General features: G+C 38.1%; 1 protein-coding gene across 1 annotated transcript in view; it reads left to right on the top strand.

Moving 5' to 3' along the window:
* Positions 1–25619, top strand: part of ATP6V1C1 (ATPase H+ transporting V1 subunit C1) — a 100792-nt gene that overhangs the window by 14627 nt on the left and 60546 nt on the right. Inside the window, exons 2-3 of the mRNA XM_077167409.1 lie at positions 20800–20970; positions 22080–22147. Of these exons, the coding sequence (XP_077023524.1) occupies positions 20839–20970; positions 22080–22147 (200 nt within the window). The 5' untranslated portion in view covers positions 20800–20838. The remainder of the gene's footprint in view (positions 1–20799; positions 20971–22079; positions 22148–25619) is intronic.

Consider the following 25619-nt stretch of genomic DNA (forward strand, 5'->3'; position numbering starts at 1 on the left):
GAACTGAAGCCATAGGCATTTCATAAGTATAGATAGGGTCTTCTCCTTTTTTAATAATTTTTAATGTATTCACCCTTTTTTTTTTTAAAGAAGGCAAAGGTTTAGGAACCTGCAGTTCTACCGAATTTTTAATTTATATACTACTCTAAAATGAAATCTGTTTTCTGAAAAACTAAATTAAAAAAAAATTCAGATATTTTTCTTGTCACTTATTTTTTTTTTCTAGTCAGCCTTTTTGATTGGTTCAAATTCCTTGTTATATTTGATTTATTCCTTCAATAAGCATTTATTGAGTGCCTATTGTTAGGAATTGAATATGCTGGGTCCTAGGTCTTTGCAGAGCAGAAATTGTTCTGGTCTTTTAGGATTTCCTAGTTGGCTGGACAGGAAAATATGTTATTAAAAAACCAAGGAAGGTGGGTGCATGGGTGGTTCAGTGGTAGAATGCTTGCCTTCCATGTGGGAGACCCGGGTTCAATTCCAAGATCATGCACCTAAAAAAAAATAAATAAATAAGGGCTCATGATGGCTCCTAAAACCATTAAGTGAAACATCAAATGAAAAATGATATAATGGGACAAATGACTTGATTATTTCAGGCTTAGCATTATTGGAAGTCAGAAACCCAGACAGATGTACTTCCTAATAAGATGCAGTAGGAAGGGCAGTCATCACTTGTACAGTATTCTTGACAGAAAAACCTAATCTTGAATCTAATTAGTTCTCTAAGGCTATTAGTTTACAGAAATTATACATCACATATTAACCATAAGGATATAATCATCTACATTTTGAAGTTGGGAAATTTTGTAGATCAGATCACTTAGTTTCTTTAAAAAAATAAATGGCATGAAAAAAGTGGAGGAGGTGAAGCTGTGGTGGATTAGAAGACACTAGAGAGACACTTCTGTCAGGTATGGTGTGTGGGTCCCTGTTTGGGTGCTGGTTGGAGTACGCCAACTGCAGGGCTCATTTTTGAGACACTGGGGGAGCAATAGAATGTGAACCGGCTATTGGACGATAGTGGGGAAGTGTTCATTTTGTTAGATGGGTAGGTGACATTGTATAATGTTTTTTAAAAAAACTCATCTGATAGATATGGCCTCACTCTCTCTAAGCCCAACTCTGCAAGTGAAATCATAGCCCTCCCCACTACGTGGGACATGACATCCAGGGGTGAAAGTCTCCCTGGTGGCATGGGAGATGACTCCCAGGAATGAGTCTGGCCCTGGTACTGTGGAATCAGCAATGCCTTCCTAACCAAAAGGTGGAAAGACATGTAACAGATAAGGTATCAATGGCTGAGAGAGTTCAAATATGGGTTGAAAGGCCACTCTGAAGGTCACTTCAGTTAGACATTGCTAACTACCATAGCTTGCCAACCCCCAACCAAAACCATTCTAGCCAATCCTAAAGAGCACCTAGGGCATTATGCAAGATTCTGCAAAGGTTCCATGCGCTGGGGTAACTTTCCAGAATCCAGCAAACTCCGGATGGGTTCCTGGACCAAATAAGTCCTGAAATGCAGAGGGGACAGCCTCTTCAGAACATCAGCTAGTTCAACCTCCCTACCCCATATTATCATTATTTTAAAAAATATTTATTAATAAAACCAATCAACATACAATATGAACATTCTTTTTTTCGTCACATAGTTTTATATTCATCATCATGATCATTTCTTAGAACATTTGCATCAATTCAGAAAAAGAAAACAGAAAAAATATTCGTATATACCATACCTTTTACCCCTTCCTTTCATTGATCATTAGCATTTCAGTCTAGTAAATTTATTTCAACATTTGTTCCTCCTATTATTTATTTATTTTTAATCCATATGTTTTACTCATCTGTCCATAAGGTAGATAAAAGAAGCATCAGACACAACGTTTTCACAGTCACGGTCACATTGCGAAAGCTGTATCATTATCCAATCATCAAGAAGCATGGCTACTGGAACACAGCTCCATGTTTTCAGGCAGTTCCCCCTAGCTTCTCTGTTATGCCTTAACTAAAAAGGTGATATCTATTTAATGCATAAGAATAACCTCCAGGATAACCTCTTGACTCTGTTTGGAATCTCTCAGCCTTTGACACTTTATTTTGTCTCATTTCTCTCTTCCCTCTTTTGGCCGAGAAGGTTTTCTCATTCCCTTGGTTCTGAGTCCCAGCTCATTCTAGGATTTCTGTTCCATGTTGCCAGGAAGGTCCACACCCCTGGGAATCATGTCCCATGTAGAGAGGGGAAGGGCAGTAAGTTTGCTTATTCTGTGTTGGCTGAGAGAGAGAGGCCGTATCTGAGCAACAAAAGAGATTCTCTTGGGAGTGACTTTTAGGCCTAATTTTAAGTAGGCTTAGCCTATCCTTTGTGGGGTTAAGTTTCATATGTACAAACCCCAAGAATGGGGGCTCAGCCTATTGCTTTGGTTGTCCCCACTGCTTGTGAGAATATCAAGAATTCTCCACTTGGGGAAGTTGAATTTTCCCACTTTCTCACCATTTCCCCAAGGGGACTTTGCAAATACTTTTTAATTCACTGTTCGTATCCTTCTGGGATTTATCGAGGCATCACTCTGGACAAACCTACAAAATCTCATGCCCTACTCAAGGTTCCATGTACTTATGCCTACCCCATATTATTGACAGCCCTTCCACCATGAAAAAATTAGAATGGGCATAGCCCAAATACCACTAAAGAGTAAGAGAAAGATCAAAGTGATGGTGGAGTTATACAAAGAATGTAGGGTTTAACAAACGAGTATGATTGCTGAATCATTATATTAATATTTCTTTTAGTCTCTAGTATTTTAGAGCAGCTAGAGGTAAAAACCTAAAATTGTGGAATTGTAACCCATACCAAATTCTGAAATCTGTTCTACAACTTATTGTTGTGATGTGCTTTGAAATTTATTGCTCTTTTTGTATATGTTTTTTTTTCCACACACACACACACACGAAAGTGATGATAAAAAATATATACATTTCTTCTAGCCTCCAATGCTCTGGAACAGCTAGAAGGAAAAATCTGAGTTGATGGTATGGTAGCCCCAGACAAACTCTGGTATCTCTGCTGTGACTACTTGTTGAAGAGTGTTTTGAAAACCATTGCTGGGGAATTCATCAAAAACCCTTCGTTGGAGGAAGGGTTCAGTGGTAGAGTTCTTGCCTGCCATGTTGGAGACCCGGGTTTGATTCCCGGTGCCTGCCCATGCAAAAAACAAAAAAACAAAAATACCTTCATTGGAGTTGCCAGCTTGCAGCCTGCCCTACAGAATTTGGATTCATGCATCCCCAGAGCTGTGTGACACACTTTTGTAAAATCTCGTATTTGCAAATATCTCATATTGGTTCTGTTTCCCTAAAAACCCTAATACAGTTGACTTAAACGATGGGAATTTATTAGCTTATGGTTTTGATGCTAAAAGAAAGTCCAAATCAAGGCATCATCTAGGTGATGCTTTTTTCCCGAAGGCTGGTACTTTCAGCCTGGCTGCCAGCAATTCTTGGCTCCTCTGTCACATGTCAAGGCACCTGGTAGCATCTCCTGGTCTCTCTCCCTTCGCTTCTGGGTTCATTTGATCTAGCTTCTTGCTTCCTGTAGATTTCTCCCTTTGTCTGAATTTTGTTCTCTTATAAAAGGATTCCGGTAATAGAAGTCTGTTACTACGCGCCCCGCAGCAGCCGAGCCGCCCGACCTCCCTAACCCCTCTCTTTCTCCGCCGGACCGCCGCGCGGCGCACGCGCCCCGCAGCAGCCGAGCCGCCCGACCTCCCCAACCCCTCTCTTTCTCCGCCGGACCGCCGCGCGGCGCACGCGCCCCGCAGCAGCCGAGCCGCCCGACCTCCCTAACCCCTCTCTTTCTCCGCCGGACCGCCGCGCGGCGCACGCGCCCCGCAGCAGCCGAGCCGCCCGACCTCCCCAACCCCTCTCTTTCTCCGCCGGACCGCCGCGCGGCGCACGCGCCCCGCAGCAGCCGAGCCGCCCGACCTCCCCAACCCCTCTCTTTCTCCGCCGGACCGCCGCGCGGCGCACGCGCCCCCCAGCAGCCGAGCCGCCCGACCTCCCCAACCCCTCTCTTTCTCCGCCGGACCGCCGCGCGGCGCACGCGCCCCGCAGCAGCCGAGCCGCCCGACCTCCCCAACCCCTCTCTTTCTCCGCCGGACCGCCGCGCGGCGCACGCGCCCCGCAGCAGCCGAGCTGCCCGACCTCCCTAACCCCCTCCTCCCCCTCCTGCTCCGGCTGCTCTACAACCAACACGGTGCCCTCTTCCCCCGCCTTCACCATGCTCCTCCGCCACCAGTCTCGACAGCCTTGCCGCCCTCACCTTTCCTCCTCCAGAACAACTACTGGGGGAGTGGAGATAATACAGAGCAGCTCCCGGAGCCACGAGGGAGATCAAAGGGACAGCGTACCCCATCCTGGAACGGCTGACTATCTGGGAGAACCAGCTCCGGTGAGATCACCAAGGGGCACGGGCTTTCCTGGGTGGGACAGCAAGCGACCGGAGTCCCTCCCTTCCACCTTCCCAGGCCAGCTGGTAGAATTGGACAGGCGGTCCCCTTAGGCCGCGGCGGCTGGTGCCCCCACCACACGAGGCCCCCCGGAACAACTGAGATAGTTGGGTCGGAAATCCCCAGACTGCGGAGAACAGTGACCGGGGGATCCCTTCCAAACACGTGACTCCCCCGTCGGCTGGGAGCAGTGCACTCTCCCGGGCTGCGACAGCTGGCGCCCTCCCGCCACGCTTGGTGCCGCGGGCCGACTAGCTAATTTGGCCGGACGCTCTCCTGTGCTGCGACAGCCGGCGACCCTCCCCGCGTTTGGAACCCCGGGCCGGCTGGCATTCTTCCAAGACGCTTCGGTTGCCGAACCTCCCCTACGGCGAGAGTTTTCCAGAGTTGAGGGACCCACAGCAACTTTCGCTGGTGGAACCCACAGACAGGCGTGTGCCACGTGCGCCACCTACTGGGCAGGATAGGAAGAACAGAACCCAGAGACTGCGCAGAAAAATCTTTCAACCTGTGGGGTCGAACACCCGGGGAAATCTGACTAAATGCCCAGACGCCAGCAGAAGATAACGGATCACGCTCAGAAAATTGAACATATGGCCCAGTCAAACGAAGAAACCAATAGTTCAAATGAGATACAGGAGCTGAAACAACTAATGCTGAATATACGAACAGAAATGGAAAACCTCTTCAAAAACGAAATCGATAAATTGAGGGAGGACATGAAGAAGACATGGGCTGAACATAAAGAAGAAATAGAAAAACTGAAAAAACAAATCACAGAACTTATGGAAGTGAAAGATAAAGTAGAAAAGATGGAAAAAACAATGGATACCTACAATGACAGATTTAAAGAAACAGAAGATAGAATTAGTGATTTGGAGGATGAAACATCTGAACTCCAAAAAGAAACAGAAACTATCCGGAAAAGAATGGAAAAATTTGAACAAGGTATCAGGGAACTCAAGGACAATGTGAACCGTACAAATATACGTGTAGTGGGTATCCCAGAAGGAGAAGAGAAGGGAAAAGGAGGAGAAAAACTAATGGAAGAAATTATCACTGAAAATTTCCCAACTCTTATGAAAGACCTAAAATTACAGATCCAAGAAGTGCAGCGCACCCCAAAGAGATTAGACACAAATAGGCGTTCCCCAAGACACTTACTAGTTAGAATGTCAGAGGTCAAAGAGAAAGAGAGGATCTTGAAGGCAGCGAGAGAAAAACAATCCGTCACATACAAGGGAAACCCAATAAGACTATGTGTAGATTTCTCAGCAGAAACCATGGAAGCTAGAAGACAGTGGGATGATATATTTAAGTTACTAAAAGAGAAAAACTGCCAGCCAAGACTCCTATATCCAGCAAAATTGTCCTTCAAAAATGAGGGAGAAATTAAAACATTCTCAGACAAAAAGTCACTAAGAGAATTTGTGACCAAGAGACCAGCTTTGCAAGAAATACTAAAGGAAGCACTAGAGTCAGATACAAAAAGACAGAAGAGAGAGACATGGAGAAAAGTGTAGAAAGAAGGAAAGACAGATATGATATATATAATACAAAAGGCAAAATGGTAGAGGAAAATATTATCCAAACAGTAATAACTCTAAATGTCAATGGACTGAATTCCCCAATTAAAAGACATAGACTGGCAGAATGGATTAAAAAACAGGATCCTTCTATATGCTGTCTACAGGAAACACATCTTAGACCCAAAGATAAATATAGGTTGAAAGTGAAAGGTTGGGAAAAGATATTTCATGCAAACAACAACCAGAAAAGAGCAGGAGTGGCTATACTAATATCCAACAAATTAGACTTCAAATGTAAAACAGTTAAAAGAGACAAAGAAGGACACTATATACTAATAAAAGGAACAATTAAACAAGAAGACATAACAATCATAAATATTTACGCACCGAACCAGAATGCCCCAAAATACGTGAGGAATACACTGCAAACACTGAAAAGGGAAATAGACACATATACCATAATAGTTGGGGACTTCAATTCACCACTCTCATCAATGGACAGAACATCTACACAGAGGATCAATAAAGAAATAGAGAACCTGAATATTACTATAAATGAACTTGACTTAACAGACATTTATAGGACATTACATCCCACAACAGCAGGATACACCTTTTTTTCAAGTGCTCATGGATCATTCTCAAAGATAGACCATATGCTGGGTCACAAAGCAAGTCTTAACAAATTTAAAAAGATTGAAATCATACACAACACTTTCTCGGATCATAAAGGAATGAAGTTGGAAATCAATAATAGGCGGAGTGCCAGAAAATTCATAAATACATGGAGGCTCAACAACACACTCTTAAACAACAAGTGGGTCAAAGAAGAAATTGCAAGAGAAATTAGTAAATACCTAGAGGCAAATGAAAATGAAGACACAACATATCAAAACTTATGGGACGCAGCAAAGGCAGTGCTAAGAGGGAAATTTATTGCCCTAAATGCCTTTATCAGAAAAGAAGAAAAGGCAAAAATGCAGGAATTAACTGTCCACTTGGAAGAACTGGAGAAAGAACAGCAAACTAATCCCAAAGCAAGCAAAAGGAAAGAAATAACAAAGATTAGAGCAGAAATAAATGAAATTGAAAACATGAAAACAATAGAGAAAATCAATAAGACCAGAAGTTGGTTCTATGAGAAAATCAACAAGATTGATGGGCCCTTAGCAAGATTGACAAAAAGAAGAAGAGAGAGGATGCAAATAAATAAGATTAGAAATGAAAGAGGAGACATAACTACTGACCTCACAGAAATAAAGGAGGTAATAACAGGATACTATGAACAACTTTACGCTAATAAATACAACAATTTAGAAGAAATGGACAGGTTCCTGGAAAGACAGGAACAACCAACTTTGACTCAAGAAGAAATAGACGACCTCAACAAACCAATCACAAGTAAAGAGATTGAATTAGTTATTCAAAACCTCCCTAAAAAGAAAAGTCCAGGACCAGACGGCTTCACATGTGAATTCTATCAAACATTCCAGAAAGAATTAGTACCTACTCTCCTCAAACTCTTCAACATAATCGAAGTGGAGGGAAAACTACTTAATTCATTCTATGAAGCCAACATCACCCTCATACCAAAACCAGGCAAAGATATTACAAAAAAAGAAAACTACAGACCAATCTCTCTAATGAATACAGATGCAAAAATCCTCAATAAAATTCTAGCAAATCGTATCCAACAACACATTAAAAGAATTATACATCATGACCAAGTAGGATTCATCCCAGGTATGCAAGGATGGTTCAACATAAGAAAATCAATTAATGTAATACACCATATCAACAAATCAAAGCAGAAAAATCACATGATCATCTCAATTGATGCAGAGAAGGCATTTGACAAGATTCAACATCCTTTCCTGCTGAAAACACTTCAAAAGATAGGAATACAAGGGAACTTCCTTAAAATGATAGAGGGAATATATGAAAAACCCACAGCTAATATCATCCTCAATGGAGAAAAATTGAAAACTTTCCCCCTAAGATCAGGAACAAGACAAGGATGTCCACTATCACCACTATTATTCAACATTGTGTTGGAAGTTCTAGCCAGAGCAATTAGGCAAGAAAAAGAAATACAAGGCATCAAAATTGGAAAGGAAGAAGTAAAACTATCACTGTTTGCAGACGATATGATACTATATGTAGAAAACCCAGAAAAATCCACAACAAAATTACTAGAGCTAATAAATGAGTACAGCAAAGTAGCAGGCTACAAGATCAACATTCAAAAATCTGTAGCTTTTCTATACACTAGTAATGAACAAGCTGAGGTAGAAATCAAGAAACGAATCCCATTTACAATCGCAACTAAAAGAATAAAATACCTAGGAATAAATTTAACCAAAGAGACAAAAAACCTATATAAAGAAAACTACAAAAAACTGTTAAAAGAAATCACAGAAGACCTAAATAGATGGAAGGGCGTACCGTGTTCATGGATTGGAAGACTAAATATAGTTAAGATGTCAATCCTACCTAAATTGATTTACAGATTCAATGCAATACCAATCAAAATCCGAACAACATATTTTTCAGAAATAGAAAAACCAATAAGCAAATTTATCTGGAAGGGCAGGGTACCCCGAATTGCTAAAAACATCTTGAGGAAAAAAAACGAAGCTGGAGGTCTCGCGCTGCCTGACTTTAAGGCATATTATGAAGCCACAGTGGTCAAAACAGCATGGTATTGGCATAAAGATAGATATATCGACCAATGGAATCGAATAGAGTGCTCAGATATAGACCCTCTCATCTATGGACATTTGATCTTTGATAAGGCAGTCAAGCCAACTCACCTGGGACAGAACAGTCTCTTCAACAAATGGTGCCTAGAGAACTGGATATCCATATGCAAAAGAATGAAAGAAGACCCATCTCTCACACCCTATACAAAAGTTAACTCAAAATGGATCAAAGATCTAAACATTAGGTCTAAGACCATAAAACAGTTAGAGGAAAATGTTGGGAGATATCTTATGGATCTTACAACTGGAGGTGGTTTTATGGACCTTAAACCTAAAGCAAGAACACTGAAGAAGGAAATAAATAAATGGGAGCTTCTCAAAATTAAACACTTTTGTGCATCAGAGAATTTCATCAAGAAAGTAGAAAGACAGCCTACACAATGGGAGACAATATTTGGAAATGACATATCAGATAAGGGTCTAGTATCCAGAATTTATAAAGAGATTATTCAACTCAACAACAAAAAGACAGCCAACCCAATTACAAAATGGGAAAAAGACTTAAACAGACACCTACCAGAAGAAGAAATACGGATGGCCAAGAGGCACATGAAGAGATGCTCAATGTCCCTGGCCATTAGAGAAATGCAAATCAAAACCACAATGAGATATCATCTCACACCCACCAGAATGGCCATTATCAACAAAACAGAAAACGACAAGTGCTGGAGAGGATGCGGAGAAAGAGGCACACTTATTCACTGTTGGTGGGAATGTCAAAGGGTGCAACCACTGTGGAAGGCAGTTTGGCGGTTCCTCAAAAAGCTGAATATAGAATTGCCATACGACCCAGCAATACCATTGCTAGGTATCTACTCAAAGGACTTAAGGGCAAAGACACAAATGGACATTTGCACACCAATGTTTATAGCAGCGTTATTTACAATTGCAAAGAGATGGAAACAGCCAAAATCTCCATCAACAGAAGAGTGGCTAAACAAACTGTGGTATATACATACGATGGAATATTATGCAGCTTTAAGACAAGATAAACTTGTGAACCATGTAATAACATGGATGGACCTAGAGAATATTATGCTGAGTGAATCCAGCCAAAAACTAAAGGACAAATACTGTATGGTCCCACTGTTGTGAACGGACATTCGAGAATAAACTTGAAATATGTCATTGGTAACAGAGTTCAGCAGGAGTTAGAAACAGGGTAAGACAATGGGTAATTGAAGCTGAAGGGATACAGATTGTGCAACAGGACTAGATACAAAAACTCAAAAATGGACAGCACAATAATACCTAATTGTAAAGTAATCATGTTAAAATACTGAATGAAGCTGCATCTGAGCTATAGGGTTTTTTTTTTGTTTTTGTTTGCTTGTTGGTTTGTTTGTTGTTGTTGTTTTTTACTATTACTACTACTTTTATTTCTTTTCTTTATATTAACATTTTATATCTTTTTCTGTTGTGTTGCTAGTTCCTCTAAACTGATGCAAATGTACTAAAAAAAAAAAAAAAAAAAAAAAGAAGTCTGTTACTGACTAAGGTAGATATGCCTTAACTGAAGTAACCTCATCAAAGATCTTATTTATGATGGATTTATACTTCTAGGAATATAATCTGTTTTTCTGGGTCACATACAGCTTCAAACCAGCATATGGGTATGTAAGGGTTTATTATATAGTTCTCTCAACTTTTATTTATGTCTAAAATTTTTTGTAGTACATTTTTAACAACAACAAAAGGAAGATAGTATGATAAGTGCTTAACAGTGGTATTTGTATGTAAAAAGAAAGGCTACATCCCACCTGGATCACTGGAGAGAACCTTGAAGGGTAGGTCAGGTTGGGCAGCGATTAATACAGTAACCCCCATATAGGGAGGCAATGTGGAGAGGGAAGATCTGTGTCCTTTTTTTTTTTTTTTTTTTAAAGGAAAGACAGAGAGAAGGAAGGAAGGATAGAAGGAAGGAAGGAAGGAAGAAAGGGAAACATTTTTAAACATTTTCTTGTTTTATTGTATTCTGTTTCTCCGTTTTTGTTACATGGGCTGGGGCCGGGAATCGAACCGAGGTCCTCCAGCATAGCAGGCAAGCACTTTGCCCGCTGAGCCACCGCGGCCCGCCCTGTGTCCTTTTTTTTAATTCATTCCTTCCAATAGCTCTGTGAAGACATTGTTGTAGTTTCACTTTACACCTGAAGAAACTAGTAAGGGGTAGAGCCAGAGTTTTAACTTGTTAGACTCCAAAGTTTGTGCCCTTTCCTTTTTGATTTGTGGGTCCCTTGAATCTAATTCTTTTTTTTTTTGCATCTCAGTTTGGAGGAATCATTGTTCCTTCTAGAAACTTGGATAGTTTTGGACGCTGGGTGATGCTGTTCTGAAAGTTGTAATTATCTGGTTGCAAAGAAGAGAAAAAAGGAAATGCTCAAGTCCCTTTATGTAACAAAAATTGGGCAAAGAAGATGTTCTGAGCCTGAAACTAAACAGGGTTCATGGTTACATGTAGATTTCTTCAGATAGAAGAGCTCAGACTGGCCTGGGTACAGAACAGTCTCTTCTCCTGGCGTGCATGATACAACAGAAACAAGATGGCCTTTAGAGTCACCCAAACTCGATTTGAACTCCATCTGACAGTCTTATGACCTTGGGTAAATTACTTAACCTCTCTGAGTACTATTCCCTATCTCACAGAGTTGTCATGAGAGTTAAATAAGAATAATGTATGAGAGGTGTATAGCCCATTACCACACATAGAAAGCACCTTTCCTGCTATCCCCCCATTTCCAGTCTCTAGAGAAGGCTCCTAGCTAAAAGTATTAGAGAACTGTGCTATAATTTTCTTAGACATTTCTGGACTATAGTTTTGTTTAGAATTTGTCATGATATGATTTCATTTGATTCCAGTAAAAGCTCAATGAGGTAGGTAGAACAGGTATTACTTAAAGATGAGAAACTGGGACCCCCTTTCCCATTTCTTGAATTCCTTTGGAAACTTGTTGGATAAAAATTTTCTAGAATTCTGAATGGTATGATGGTGACATCTACTGTAATAGCTCATATTATTACCGTCTTTGAAGAAGCTGCAGTTCAGATAATTTAACATATGAGTTTATCATCATCAGAAGAATTTAACAACTGATTACATTGCCTGCCATTTTTGGGAGGAAGAGGAGAGGCAATAAAAACATGCCATCAAATAAACTTAAACAGAACTACTTGTATAAATAATTAAAATAAAACCTCAGTTTACCAAGAACTATCATCACTTAGAAAACTAAGATTACCAGAAGAAGTTTAAAAATGTTATTGATCCTCTGATCAACTTAGAATTTTAAAGTTCAAGGTGGTCCTGCGATTGATATTTGGTATTTGGATGAAGAAATCTGGATTTGATAAGCGGAGATATGATGTAGCTCAAATTCCTACCTCTGCAACATCATACAATTATAATTGTTGAGTATATTGACCCTGAAATGCTAAAATTAAAAAAGTTCCAAAACATCAAAAAAGTTTATGTTCATTGTATTAAACTTGGTCAAGAGAATATAAATACAATAGAAAGCCTGTCTCCTCAGGATAAAATAAAAGTTGTGCTTGAAGGATTAATTTGCTAACTAGACAATCTGTTTTCTGAATAGTCCAAATATTCAGATTTTATTTTTTATATTTTAACTTCTTGTCATACATTAATGGCATTCTTATAAAAAAAGTTGAAAAATATTTAATTGTGAAATATTTCAGATACACAGTAAAGGTGCAGGTACTTAGGATCAACAGACACACATGTACCCACTACCCAGATTTAATAGATGTTAATATTTTGCCATGATTTCCTCAGATCTTTTTTCAAAAAAATATATACACAATTAAAGCCCCTTTCTCCTATGCATTTTTTTAGACTTTCTGTAAGCACATAGAAACAATATATATCATGTATATTTTAAATTGGGAAAGTACAAACTCTTACTCTCTGGTGGGAACTTAAATTGGTAACTGCTTTGAAGACAAGGTGGCAATACTCTACGTAGAGTTGACAGTGGTCTGTATCAGTTATCTGTTGCTGCTAAAAACCACTCCCAAAGCGTAGTAGCTAAAAATAGTGATGATTTATTATTTCTCATGAGTCTGTGGGTTGTCTGTGCAATATCTTAGCTTTTTTTTGCCTGGACTTACTGATGTGGCTGCATTTAGCTGAAGGTTGTCTGGGCTGGATGGTTCAAGATGCCCTCATTCATGTGTCTGGCATTAAATTAGTTGTCAGCTGCAGTGTTGTTGATTGCCTACCCTGAGGCTTCCTGTATCTTTCAGTAGCTAGATCAGCTTCCTTACATGGAGGTCTGAGGGCATTTGTCCAGCAAACAAATTGAAATTGCAGTGTCTCTTGAGGTCTGAATTCATGTAATGTGAATTCCACGTGTTTTTGTTTTTGTTTTTTTGCCCAAATCAAATTTCAGGGCCAGTCCAGGTTCAAAGTAAAGACAAGTAGTTTCCACCTCTTAATGGAAGGAGTGACAAAATCACATTGCTTAAGAGCATGGGAAGACTTGTTGCCACCATTTCTGAAAACGATCTGCCAGTCCTAGATCTCAGTCCTAGAGAAACTGTTTCACAAAAACAGAGACAGATACACAGTTGTTCGTTGCAGAATTATTTAAAATAGCAAAAAAGTAAAAGCAGCTGTCCTTTAGGAGGAAAATGGATGAGTAATTTGTTTTTTTTTCCATATAATAGAATACCTTATAGTAATTAAAATGAATGAATTATATTTACATGGATCACCATGGATAATTCTAAAAATTGGTTGATTGTAAATAAGCTGAAAAAGAATATAGATAATTTATTTATATAATAGCCTTGAAGCTTAACATTTCAAGTTTCTCAAGTAGGCTGATGAAGATTTTGTGTATAAATCAAAGCATGTCTTTGGACGGCCTCATTAAAGCCTGGTGCTCATGGATATTTCCCATCCTTGGGTGGTAGTTAGCTGTACTGTTTTCTGGCCATAGACTCAGTGCTTTTCTGGGCTAGCCATCACTAACAAGCCTGGGTTTGACTCATTTACTAGGTGAGAAAGTATAGCTCTTAGTGCAACTTCATCAGTAATGTTGGAAAAATCATCTTTACTAAACTTCCTGTGATACTCATTTAATACTCTGTACCAATTTGACCTCTGAGTTTCAGTTTCCTGTTTGAAAATGGGGAGAATGATTTGTCTTATAGAGGTATACAGAAGAGCAATTGAGACAATGTGTAAAACATTCACAAGGGTACTTGGTACATGGTAGGTGCTCTATAAATAGAAGTTTGAAAAAATAGCTTAAGTAGATAAGTAAACTATGTTAAGTTCACTTTCAGTAGTAGGATGACTTTAATTAAAATTGACTGCTGAAATTATGAAATTACATTATGATTAATTATAATTCTTTATATCTGCAAAGAAATTTAAATTTACAAAATCCTTTCATGTTCATTATCTGATTTTGTTCTCAGAACAGCTTTGTAAGATAGTTTTCTTCAATTTATAGGCATGTATCCAAGTTTCAAGAGAGGTTAAATGAGCAGTGGTAGTAGAAAGTTTATGGTGGTTCCACTGAGAGCATCCTAAAGTGGAAATGATGATAAATATTTTCATTTTAACTAATTATTTTGTATTTGTGTGCTTTACTCCCTTAGATTCTGAATAGATCTGGCTGTGGTGCACACATGTGTGGGGCGGGGTAGATTTTGAGACTATAGAAGAGGGGAGGATATGGGATATTTCTTAATGGGTCTCTTTTTGGAAAGGCCCATCCACAGCCTCTCTCCTACACAGATCTAATAGTGTTGTTTTAAAAACTCTGCTGAAGGAGGACGGGCCAAGATGTCGGCTTAGTGGGGTGTGGGATTTAGTTCATCCCCCAGACCAGCTAGTAAATAGCCAGGAACAGTACAGAGCAACTGCTGGGCACTCGCCAGTGACCGGACACACAGCATACCCCAGTTTGGACAAGCTGGACTGGCTGCAAGCCCACCCAGAACTGTGAGTTTCCCAAGCCACAGCAGCTGGTGCCCCTCCCCCCCAGGCTGCTTCCCAGAGAGGACAGGAAAGAGACTTTACCAGCAGTAGGGGCTAAGCACAACCAAGCTCCAGTCTTGGAATTAATTAACAAATTCTGACTACTAAAAATAGACCCCCAGCTCAGATGAACTCCAGTAAAAGCTGAGGTTGCTGGTTTTTGCCCTGGCACAGGGGCCAGGGCTGATGGAAAAAGAGAAAAGAAAAAAAAAAGTTTTTTGGATTAGATAGCACATAGTACTTGAAAGGGTCTGGGCCCTGAAGGAAAGGAGGGGCATATAGGACCTGGAGATACACAGAGCAACATACCAACTTAAGCTCTTGAGCTACAGCTAACATCATCCTCAGCAGGGAAAAATTGAAAACTTTCCCCCTAAGATCAGGAACAAGACAAGGATGTCCACTATCACCATTGTTATTCAACATTGTGTTGTAAGTTTTAGCCAGAGCAGTTAAACAAGAAAAAGAAATACAAGGCATCAGAATTGGAAAGGAAGAGTAAAACTCTCACTGTTTGTAGATGATATGATGCTATATGTTGAAAACTTTGAAAAATCCACAGCAAAACTACTAGAGTTAATAAATGAGTACAGCAAAGTGGCAGGTTACAAGATCAACACTCATCTGTTCTATACGCTAGTAATGAACAGTCTGAGGGGGAAATCAAGAAAAGAATTCCATTTACAATTGCAACCAAAAGAATAAAATATTTAGGAATAAATTTGAAGATGCAAAAGACCTACACAAAGAAAACTAAATTGATTTACAGATTCAATGCAATACCAATTAAAATCCCTAAAACTTATTTTTCTGAAATAGAAAAACCAATAACCAAATTTATCTGGAAGGGCAGGGTGCCCTGAATAGGTAAAAATATCCTGAGGAAGAAAAATGAAGTTGGAGGTCTCACGCTACCTGATTTTAAGGCATATTACAAAGATACTGTGGTCAAAACAGCTTGGTACTGGCATAAAGATAGATAGATATACTGACCAATGGAATTGAATAGCGTGTTCAGATATAGGCCCTCTCATCTATGGATAATTGATCTTTGATAAGGCAGTCAAGCCAACTCACCTAGGACAGAACAGTCTCTTCAATAAATGGTGCCTAAGGAACTGGATATCCACATGGAAAAGAATGAAAGAGGATCCATATCTCACACCCTATACAAAAATTAACTCAAAATGAATCAAAGACCTAAACATTAGCTCTAAGACCATAAAACTTTTAGAAGAAAATGTAGGGAAATATCTTATAAATCTTATAATAGGAGGTGGTTTCCTAGACTTTACACCCAAAGCATGAGGATTGAAGAAAGAAAAGAAATGGGAACTCCTCAAAATTAAACACTTTTGTGCATCAAAGAACTTTGTCAAGAAAGTCAAGAAAGTAACTTTGTCAAGAAAGTAAAAAGACAGCCTACACCATGGGAGACAATATTTGGAAACGATATATCAAATAAAGGTCTAGTATCCAGAATATATAAAGAAATTGTTCAACTCAACAACAAAAGACAGACAACCCAATTACAAAATGGTCGAAAGACTTGAGAAGACACTTCTCAGAAGAGGAAATACAAATGGCCAAAAGCACATGGAAAGATGCTCAATTTCCCTGGCTGTTAGGGAAATGCAAATCAAAACCACAATGAGATATCATCTCATACCCACCAGAATGGCCATTATCAATAAAGAGAAGACAAGTGCTAGAGAGGATGTGGAGAAAGAGGCACACCTATCCACTGTTGGTGGAATGTCAAATGGTACAACCGCTATGGAAGGCGGTTTGTCGATTCCTCAGGAAGCTAAGTATAGATTTGCTATATGACCCAGGAATACCATTGCTAGGTATCAGAGGACATGAGGGCAAGGACACAAACGGACATTTGCACATCAATGTTTATAGCAGTATTATTTACAATCATGAAGAGATGGAAATAGCCAAAATGTCCATCAACAGACGACTGGCTAAACAAGCTGTGGTATATACATACAATGGAATATTATGCAGCTGTAAGACAGAATAAAGTTATGAAATATGTAACAACATGGATGGACCTTAAGGACATTACGCTGAGTGAGATTAGCTAGAAACAAAAGGACGAATATGTATAGTCTCACAAATATGTATAAAATGAGCTAACATTAATGAATGAACTTGGATAATTTCAGTTAAGAACAGGGCCATCAGGAGTAGAAATAGGGTAGATATTGTGTAATTGGAGCTGAAGGGATACAGATTGTGCAATGGGACTGATTGTAAAAATTCAGAAATGGATAGCACAATATAACCTGTTTGTAGCACAATAATGTTAGAACACTGAATGAAGCTGAATGTGAGAATGATAAGAGGGAGGAGGCCTAGGGGCACAAATGAAATCAGAAGGAAAGATATATGATAAAGACTGAGATGATATAATCTAGGAATGCCCAGAGTATATAATGATAGTGACTAAATGTACAGGTTTAAAAATGTTTTTGCATGAGGAAGAACAAAGGAATGTCAATATTGCAAGATGTTGAAAGTAGATGGTAATTTATATTTTAGAACTTTATGTGTGAGACTGAAGCAAAAAATGTTTATTTGGTATAAAATTTATATTTTGACTAGTACATTTCATAATATAATTATCTGGACAACTTAATTGAACACCATAAGTACATGGAACCTTGAGTAGGGCATGAGATTTTATAGTTTTGTTCAGAGTGATGCTCCGATAAATCCCAGAGTGATTTGAACAGTGCATAAAAAGGTATTTGCAAAGCCTCCTTGGGGGAATGGTGAGAAAGGGGGAAAACTCAACTCCCCAAGTGGAGAAGTCTTGATATTCTCACAAGTAGTGGGGACAACCAAAGCAATAGGCGGAGCCCTCAATTTGGGTGGTTTGTTCGTATGAAACTTAACTCCGCAAAGAATAGGCTAAGCCTACTTAAAATTAGGCCTAAGAGTCACCCCCAAGAGAACCTGTTCTGTTGCTCTGATGTGGCCTCTGTCTCTCAGCCAACATGACAGGCACACTCACTGCCCTCCCCCTCTCTACGTGAGACATGACTCCCAGGGATTTGGACCTTCCTGGCAGCATGGGACAGAAATCCTAGAGTGAGCTGGGACTCAGCATCAAGGAATTGAGAAACCTCGACCAAGAGGGAAAAGAGCGAAATGAGGCAAAATAAAGTGTCAGTGGTGAGAGATTCCAGATGGAGTCGAGAGGTTATCCTTGCGGGTATTCTTAAGCATTAAATATGATATCACCTTTTTAGTAAGGGTGGAATGGAGAGGCTGGTGGAAAGTGCCTGAAAATGTAGAGCTGTGTTCCAGTAGCCATGTTTCTTGAAGATGATTGTATAATGATATAGCTTTCACAGTGTGACTGTGTGATTGTGAAAACCTTGTGTCTGATGCTCCTTTTATCTGTGGTATGGACAGATGAGTAAACATATGGATTAAAAATAAATAAATAATATGGATACCAAATCTTAAAATAAATTTAGTAGATAGAAATCCTAGTGATCAGTAAAAGGGAGGAGTAAAGGGTATGGCATGTATGAACTTTTTTTTCTGTTTTCTTTTTATTTCTTTTTCTGAATTAATGCAAATGTTCTAAGAAATGATCATAATGATGAATCTACAACTATGTGATGATACTGTGAGTTATTGATTATATATCAAGAATGGAATGATTGTATGGTAAGAATGTTTGTGTTTGTATATTGTTATGTTGAATAGAAAAAAAAGACAATGCTGACTATCTATATGAAATAAATAACACCCTCAAGAAGTAAAAAAACAAAAACCCTTCTGACTTCACTGGGGGCCAGCTCTGGGGGCAGCCCGCTTTCCAACTCGCCCCATACAGAGGAGGCCGGGGCTGTGGAAACGTAAGAACTGTGTGCTTACTCAAAGCTACGGAGGACAGGTGAAGGGCTACATTTGCTGGCAGACTGAGAATGTGTAGCTTTAAAGAGGCAAATTGAAAGCAGGAACTAGAACAGATATTTTCGTAGCAGTGTTCAAAGTAGTGTTATTCAAAATTGCCAAAAGCTGGAAGGAACCAAAGTAAGCAGCAGCAGAGGAATGGACAAAATGTGTTATATGCATCTATGGAATATTATTCAGCTGTAAAAAGGAATGAAGTTCAGTTTGACAGACCTAGAGCAGTTAATGTCTATTCTTAGGTTTCCACTGCAGATGCAAGAAAAAAGATTCTTAGAGTTTTTGTCTGTCTGAATATGGCAACCAAAATTGAGTGGGAGAACACAGGAGGTTCTAAAAATATTGGGAGAGGGAGATAATTTAGGGGACTCATAAATAACCTTGTAAACAGCCAAAAGCCTGTTTTTCTCAAGGAAAAGAATCTTAAAATTTGAATTTACATGAAAGATGTTGGGAAATTATTTTCCCTAACACCCTTGTCTTTTGGTTGATTATATTTTAGAAAACTATAAAATATTTACAGCTTTTAAAGTTTGAAAAGGTTGAAATTAAAAGCAAAAGCAAACCAGGGTACATGGGTAGTTTAGTGGTTAGAATGTTTGCCTTTCGTGTGGGAGACGCGGGTTCAATTCCTGGACCATGCACATCCCCCCCTCCCCCAGAAAAAAAGCAAACCAGTGATTCTTAAATGTTGGAAAAGCAATTTTTATGGTGTCTCTGTGTGTGTGTGTATGTGTGTGTGTGTGTATATATATATATATATATATATATATATATATATAGTACCATGATAAAAAAATAAATGAAAAAGTTGCTCTATAAGAAAAGGAATGAAGTTCTGATGCACTCAACAACATGGATGAACCTTGAAGACATCATTAAGTGAAATAAGCCAGACACAGAAGGACAAATATTGCATGGTCTCACTGATTAAGGTAATTAGAATAAGGAAATTCACAAAGTTAGAAACTAAAATACAGGTTAGCAGGGGCCAGAGTGGGAGTAGGGAATGGGGAATTAATGCGTATATTGTACAGTTTCTGTTTGGTGTAATGGAAGATTTTTAACAGTGGATGGTGGTGACGGTAGACCAACATTGGGAATGCAATCAGCAGCACTGAATTGTACATGTAAATGTGCTAAAAGGGGGAATTTTAGGTTGTATATATGTTAGTAGAATAAATGTTTTTTTAAACCATTGTGTTGTACAACACAGTGAACCCTAATGTAAATTATGTACTATAGTTAGCATAATTATTATAATATTCTTTCATCACTTGTAACAAAAGCACCTCACTAATGCAAGGTGTTGTTAATAATACAAAATGTTAATGTATTTTATGCATGATTTTTCTGTTAAGCTTAAACTTCTCTAATAAAAAATAAATTAAAAAAATTTAAAAACCGTAGTGAAAAAGTCTTATATTTTTAAATAGCAAGGCAAATTGGCAAAATTATTTTACTAATTTGTAAATGTCTCAGTGTGAAGTATACATTGGGGATTTGAGGAGATTTCCCTAGGTTGAATATGCATTAGAGTTAATTACTTATTTGACTAGCTTTTGAGGCTTTTGAGAATTTGTTAAACTGATTGAGGCAAATTTATTTGGTGCCTACTGTTCAGTTCAAGTGCACTGAAAAGTTATGCATTTGAAATTTTTCCTTCTTTGGTTGTATGTTTTAAAAGTTTAAAATAGACCCCTAAGTTTGTGACTCTCCGACTGCTTTTGTGAAATGAAGCTATTACTGACTGATACTTTGGGTCATCTCATGTTTATTCCCAATGTTTTATAATTTTTAAAAAATTAGATAGTTCATGTATTTCAGTTACCATCTTTTTTCCGAATATCATGAATACAATCACTTCTTACCATTTAGATAGATTTTTTCCCGGGTAGTATAATTGACTTTAGTTTAGCTCACACTCTAGTGTTGGATTAATTTTGATGAAGCAGATCATGCTTTATCACTTGTCCTGAGACTCTGAAGCACTTTAGATACAAATGTTTAAATGGTTTCTTTAATCTGTTTGTTTGTTTTATTTTACATTTCAGAGTCTCTTTTGACTTTGGAAGAAATACCTGGTAACAAATATGACTGAGTTCTGGCTTATATCGGCCCCTGGGGAGAAAACATGTCAGCAAACATGGGAGAAACTGCACGCTGCAACTACAAAGAATAATAATCTTTCTGTCACTTCAAAGTTCAACATCCCTGATTTAAAGGTAAAAACTGCACTTTCAAAAATACCATAGGAGTTCATCGTCAAGGGGAGAACTAGTTTTGTTTCTTAGCTCTTGGTAGAAATGAGGTACCCAGAAGAGAAGAAAACTCTCTTATTTTTAGCAATTTGCATAATTTAAAACTTGTCTTGTTTCTTCTAATTTTCAGATTTTAAATAATGAGTAAACTAAAATTTTAGAAGTAAACCACCAAAATGAAATGATATTTTTTGTTCAATTTTATTTGGGCTCTACTAAATTGTAATTTAAATTGTAATAAGAAATCTATGAATCTATTTGATGTATTCACAAATAAGATTTTCAGAAGTGAAAAATCATACTAATTTATATTAAATACCACAGTGAATCCGTTTTTCTGTTATATATTTATATCATGTTCACTAAAGTAAATGTTTTACACTAGTGCCTACTTAATCATACTTGGCAAATCAAACCTAGGTATTTAATCTGGTTAATCTATTTAACATTATTAATGATCAGTAACCTGGCAGCATTGAAGGGAAGCAGGCTGCAAGTAATCAGTTGACCCAGTTTTTGTAAAGAGTATAAAAGATCATGGTATTTATGTTTTACTAGTTGACCAAGTAAAGCAATTATAAGCAACACTCATTAAAGAGATATTTGAATTTTCTGATTCTTAATATTATAGGGGTTATGGATTCCTTTGAGACGTAAAAATAATCCACAGGCATTTATCCCAAAACTGGCGCATTTACACACGTAGTTTTGTATATAAACTCAGGTACTGAGTCTCTGATGCACATTGATGAACTTTTGCTTAAGAGCCTCTGTTGTAATGTGCAATTCTGATAATTCATCATCACTGCACGGTACAAACAGAGACAGCACAGGTCTGCCTTTAGGGAGCCTTCATGTCTTAAATGGTACTTATACACGTGGATTAGAGAATTATCTTGTACAAATTAATGGCTTTGAAAGATCTGGAAAACTTTGGGTCTTTTAACCACAGTTGCACAATATTAAATAAAATATGGAGAACCTAAGGTGTGGAAGCCCTTTAAATTAAGATATTGTATCATCTTAGAAAACAGAATGAAACCTAAATAATAAAACATTTTCTTTCCTTTTAGGTTGGCACACTAGATGTCTTGGTTGGTTTGTCAGATGAACTGGCTAAACTGGATGCATTTGTAGAAGGGTAATGTACTTACTCATCTACATATAATAGAGCAAAATGAGCCCCTATTATCAGACTACCTGATAGGGTTTATTATCACATATGGTCTGCTTATGGTTTTAGAAAATGGTGATTTAAAAGAAAATTTTTACAAATCAGCTGTATGATCATGCAGCTTTATAAAATGCACTTACTTTAAGTGTGAAAATGGTAATTATTTTTTACATTGGGCCCATTAAAAAAAAATAGGTTTATGGAGATATAATTGATACACCATACACTATTCTCATTTGAAGTATACAATTCAGCAGTTTTTAGTGTATTCACAGATATGTATAGCCATCATCACAGTCAATTTTTTTAGAATATTTTCATCATCTCAGAAAGAAACCCCGCGGCATCTGGCTCTGACCACCCTATCCCCTCATCCTCAACTCTCCCCAGCCCTAAGCAACTACTCTTCTACTTTCTGTCTCTGTAGACTTCCCTATTCTTAACTTTGATATGAATGGAGTCATTTAGTGTGTGAATTTGAGGACTAGCTTCTTTCACTTAACCTAATGTTTTCAAGGTTCATCCATGTTGTAGCATGTATAAGTTCTTTCCTTTTTTACTTTTATAAGCAGTTTTATTTAGATATATTCATGTACAATACCATTCATCCGAAGTGTGAAATCAGTGGCTTTCAGTATAATCACAGAATTGTGTATTTATATACAATCGATTTTAGAACATTTTCATTTCACCATGAAGAAAAATCCCATACTCCTTATTCCTACCTGTTGTTGACACTTAGCGCTGGTATGGCACCTTTGTTATAATTGATGAAAGGATATTAAAATATTACTGTTAACTATTGTCAGTAGTTTGCATTAGATGTATTTTTTCCCCATATTCCACTGTATTATCTACACCTTATAATAGCAACATACATTTGTTATAGTTCATGAAAGAACTCTCTTATATTTGTACTAACCACAGCCATCACACAACCCTAAATTTCCCTTTCAACCACATTCACACATAAAGTTCAATGCTGTTCATTACACTCACAGTATTGTGCTACCATCACCTCTATCCATTTCCAAACAACATTTACAATAGACCTAATTGGAAATTATGCACATATTAAGCATCAGTTCCCCATTCTCGATCCTCATTCCATCTTCTGTTAACCTATATTCTAGTTTCTAACTCTATGAGTGCTTATATAATTAGTTCATATCGGTAAGATCATACAATATTTGTCCTTTTGTGCCTGGCTTATTTCATTCAGCATAATATCATCAGGGTTCATCCATGTTGTTGTATGCATCAGAACTTCATTCTTTTTACAGCTGAATAAATTCTCATCGGATATATATACCACATTTGGTTTATCCATTTTTTGGTTGATGGACACTTGGGTTGCTTCCATCTTTTGTCAGTTGTGAATAGTGCTGCTATGAACATCAGTGTGCAAATGTCTATTTGCATCCCCTGGTTTCAGTTCTTCTGGGTATATACCTAGTAGCAGGATAGCCAGATCATATGACAGTTCTATACTTAATTTCCTAAGGAATGCCGAAAGGTCTTCTATAGAGACTGCATCATTTTACATTCCTACCAGCAGTGAATGAGTATTCCTGTTTCTCTACATCCTTTTTAACACTTGTGGATTTCTTTTTTTCAATAGTGGCCATTCTAGTAGATGTGCAATGATATAATTGTGTTTTTGGGGGGAGGGAAGGTGCATGTCTGGGAATTGAACCTGGATTTCCCGCGTGGAAGGTGAGCATTCTACCACTGAATCACATGTACACACATAATTGTGGTTTTAATTTGCAATTCCCTAGTAGCTTGTGATGTTGAGCATATTTTCACGTAATTTTTAGCCATTTATATATTCTCTTTGAAAATATGTCCATTCAAGCCTTTTGCCATTTTTTTTTGAAGTGCAGTTTTATTGAGATGTATTCACACACCATACAAATCATCTGAAGTGTACAATCACTGTTTTACCCGTTTTTAGATTGGGTTATTTGTCTTTTTGCTGTTGTGTTGTAGGATTTCTTTTTATATTCTAGATATTAAACCTTTATCTAATGCACGATTTCCAAATATTTTCTCTTATTGAGTAGATTGCCTTCTCACTTTCCTGACAAAGTCCTTTGAAGTACACAAGTTTTTAATTTTGAGAAGATCCCATTTATCTATTTTTTTCTTTGATTGCTTGTATTTTGAGTGTAAAGTCTAAGAAAACATTGTCTAACACAAAATCTTTTTTTTTTAAATATTTTTATTGCAAAATCTTCACACACATACAGTCCAACCATATTATACACTCAGTCACTCACAGTGTCATCACATAGTTTTGTGTTTATCCTGATGATCATTTTTAGAACATTTGCATCACTCCAGAAAAAGAAATAAGAAGAAAAAAGAAAATACTCATATATTACCATTATTCCTTACCACTCCGTCTCATTGACCCCCAGTATTTCAGTCTACCCAATTTTTACCCTTTATCCCCTGCTATTATTTATTTAATTTTATCCTTATTTTTCTTACCCATCTGGCCATACCCTGGATTAAAGGAGCATCAGACACAGGGTTTTCAGTCACACAGTCACATTGTAAAAGCTTCAAGAATCAAGGCTACTGGAACACAGTTCAAACAGTTTCAGTACTTCCCTTTAGCCACTCCAGTACACCATAAAATAAAAGGGGATAGCTATATAATGTGTAAGAATAACCTCCAGCATAAACTCTCAGCTCTATTTGAAATCTCTCAGCCACTGAAACTTTATTTTTTCTCACTTCTATCCTCCCTGTTTTGGTCAAGAAGGCTTTCTCAATCCCATGATGCCAGTCCTGGCTCATTCCTGGAAATCAGGTCCCGTGTTGCCAGGGAGATTTACACCCTTGGGAGTCATATCCCACATAAGGGGGAGAACAGTGAGTTTACCTACCGAGTTGGCTTAGAGGAAGAGGCCACATCTGTGCAAAATCTTAAAGATGCTTCCTTACATTTTCTCTTAGAAGTTTTATGGTCCTTGCTTTTGTATTTAGCTCTTCAATCCATTTTGAGGTAATTTTTGTATAACCTGTGAGATGGGGTCCTCTTTCATTCTTTTGCATGTGGATATCCAGTTCTCCCAGCACCGTTTGTTGAAGCAACCACTCTGTCTTGGTAGAGTGGACTTGGCAGCCTTGTCAGAAATCAACTGACCACAGATTTGTGAGGGTCTATTTCTGAACTCTCAGTTTGATTCCATTGGTCAATATAGCTATTTTTGTGCCAGTACCATGGTGTTTTCACCACTGTAGATTTGTAATATGCTTTAAAGTCAGAAATGTGAGCCCTTCTCCCACTTCATTCTTTTTAAAGATGTTTTTGGCTGTTTGGGGCCCCTTAATCTTTCAAATACATTTGATAATTGGCTTTTCCATTTCTGCAAAGTAGGCTCTTGGGATTCTGATTGGGATTGCATTGAATCTTTGAGTTGGTTTG

Source organism: Tamandua tetradactyla, chromosome 6 (assembly GCF_023851605.1).
Source record: "Tamandua tetradactyla isolate mTamTet1 chromosome 6, mTamTet1.pri, whole genome shotgun sequence".
NCBI lineage: Eukaryota > Metazoa > Chordata > Mammalia > Pilosa > Myrmecophagidae > Tamandua > Tamandua tetradactyla.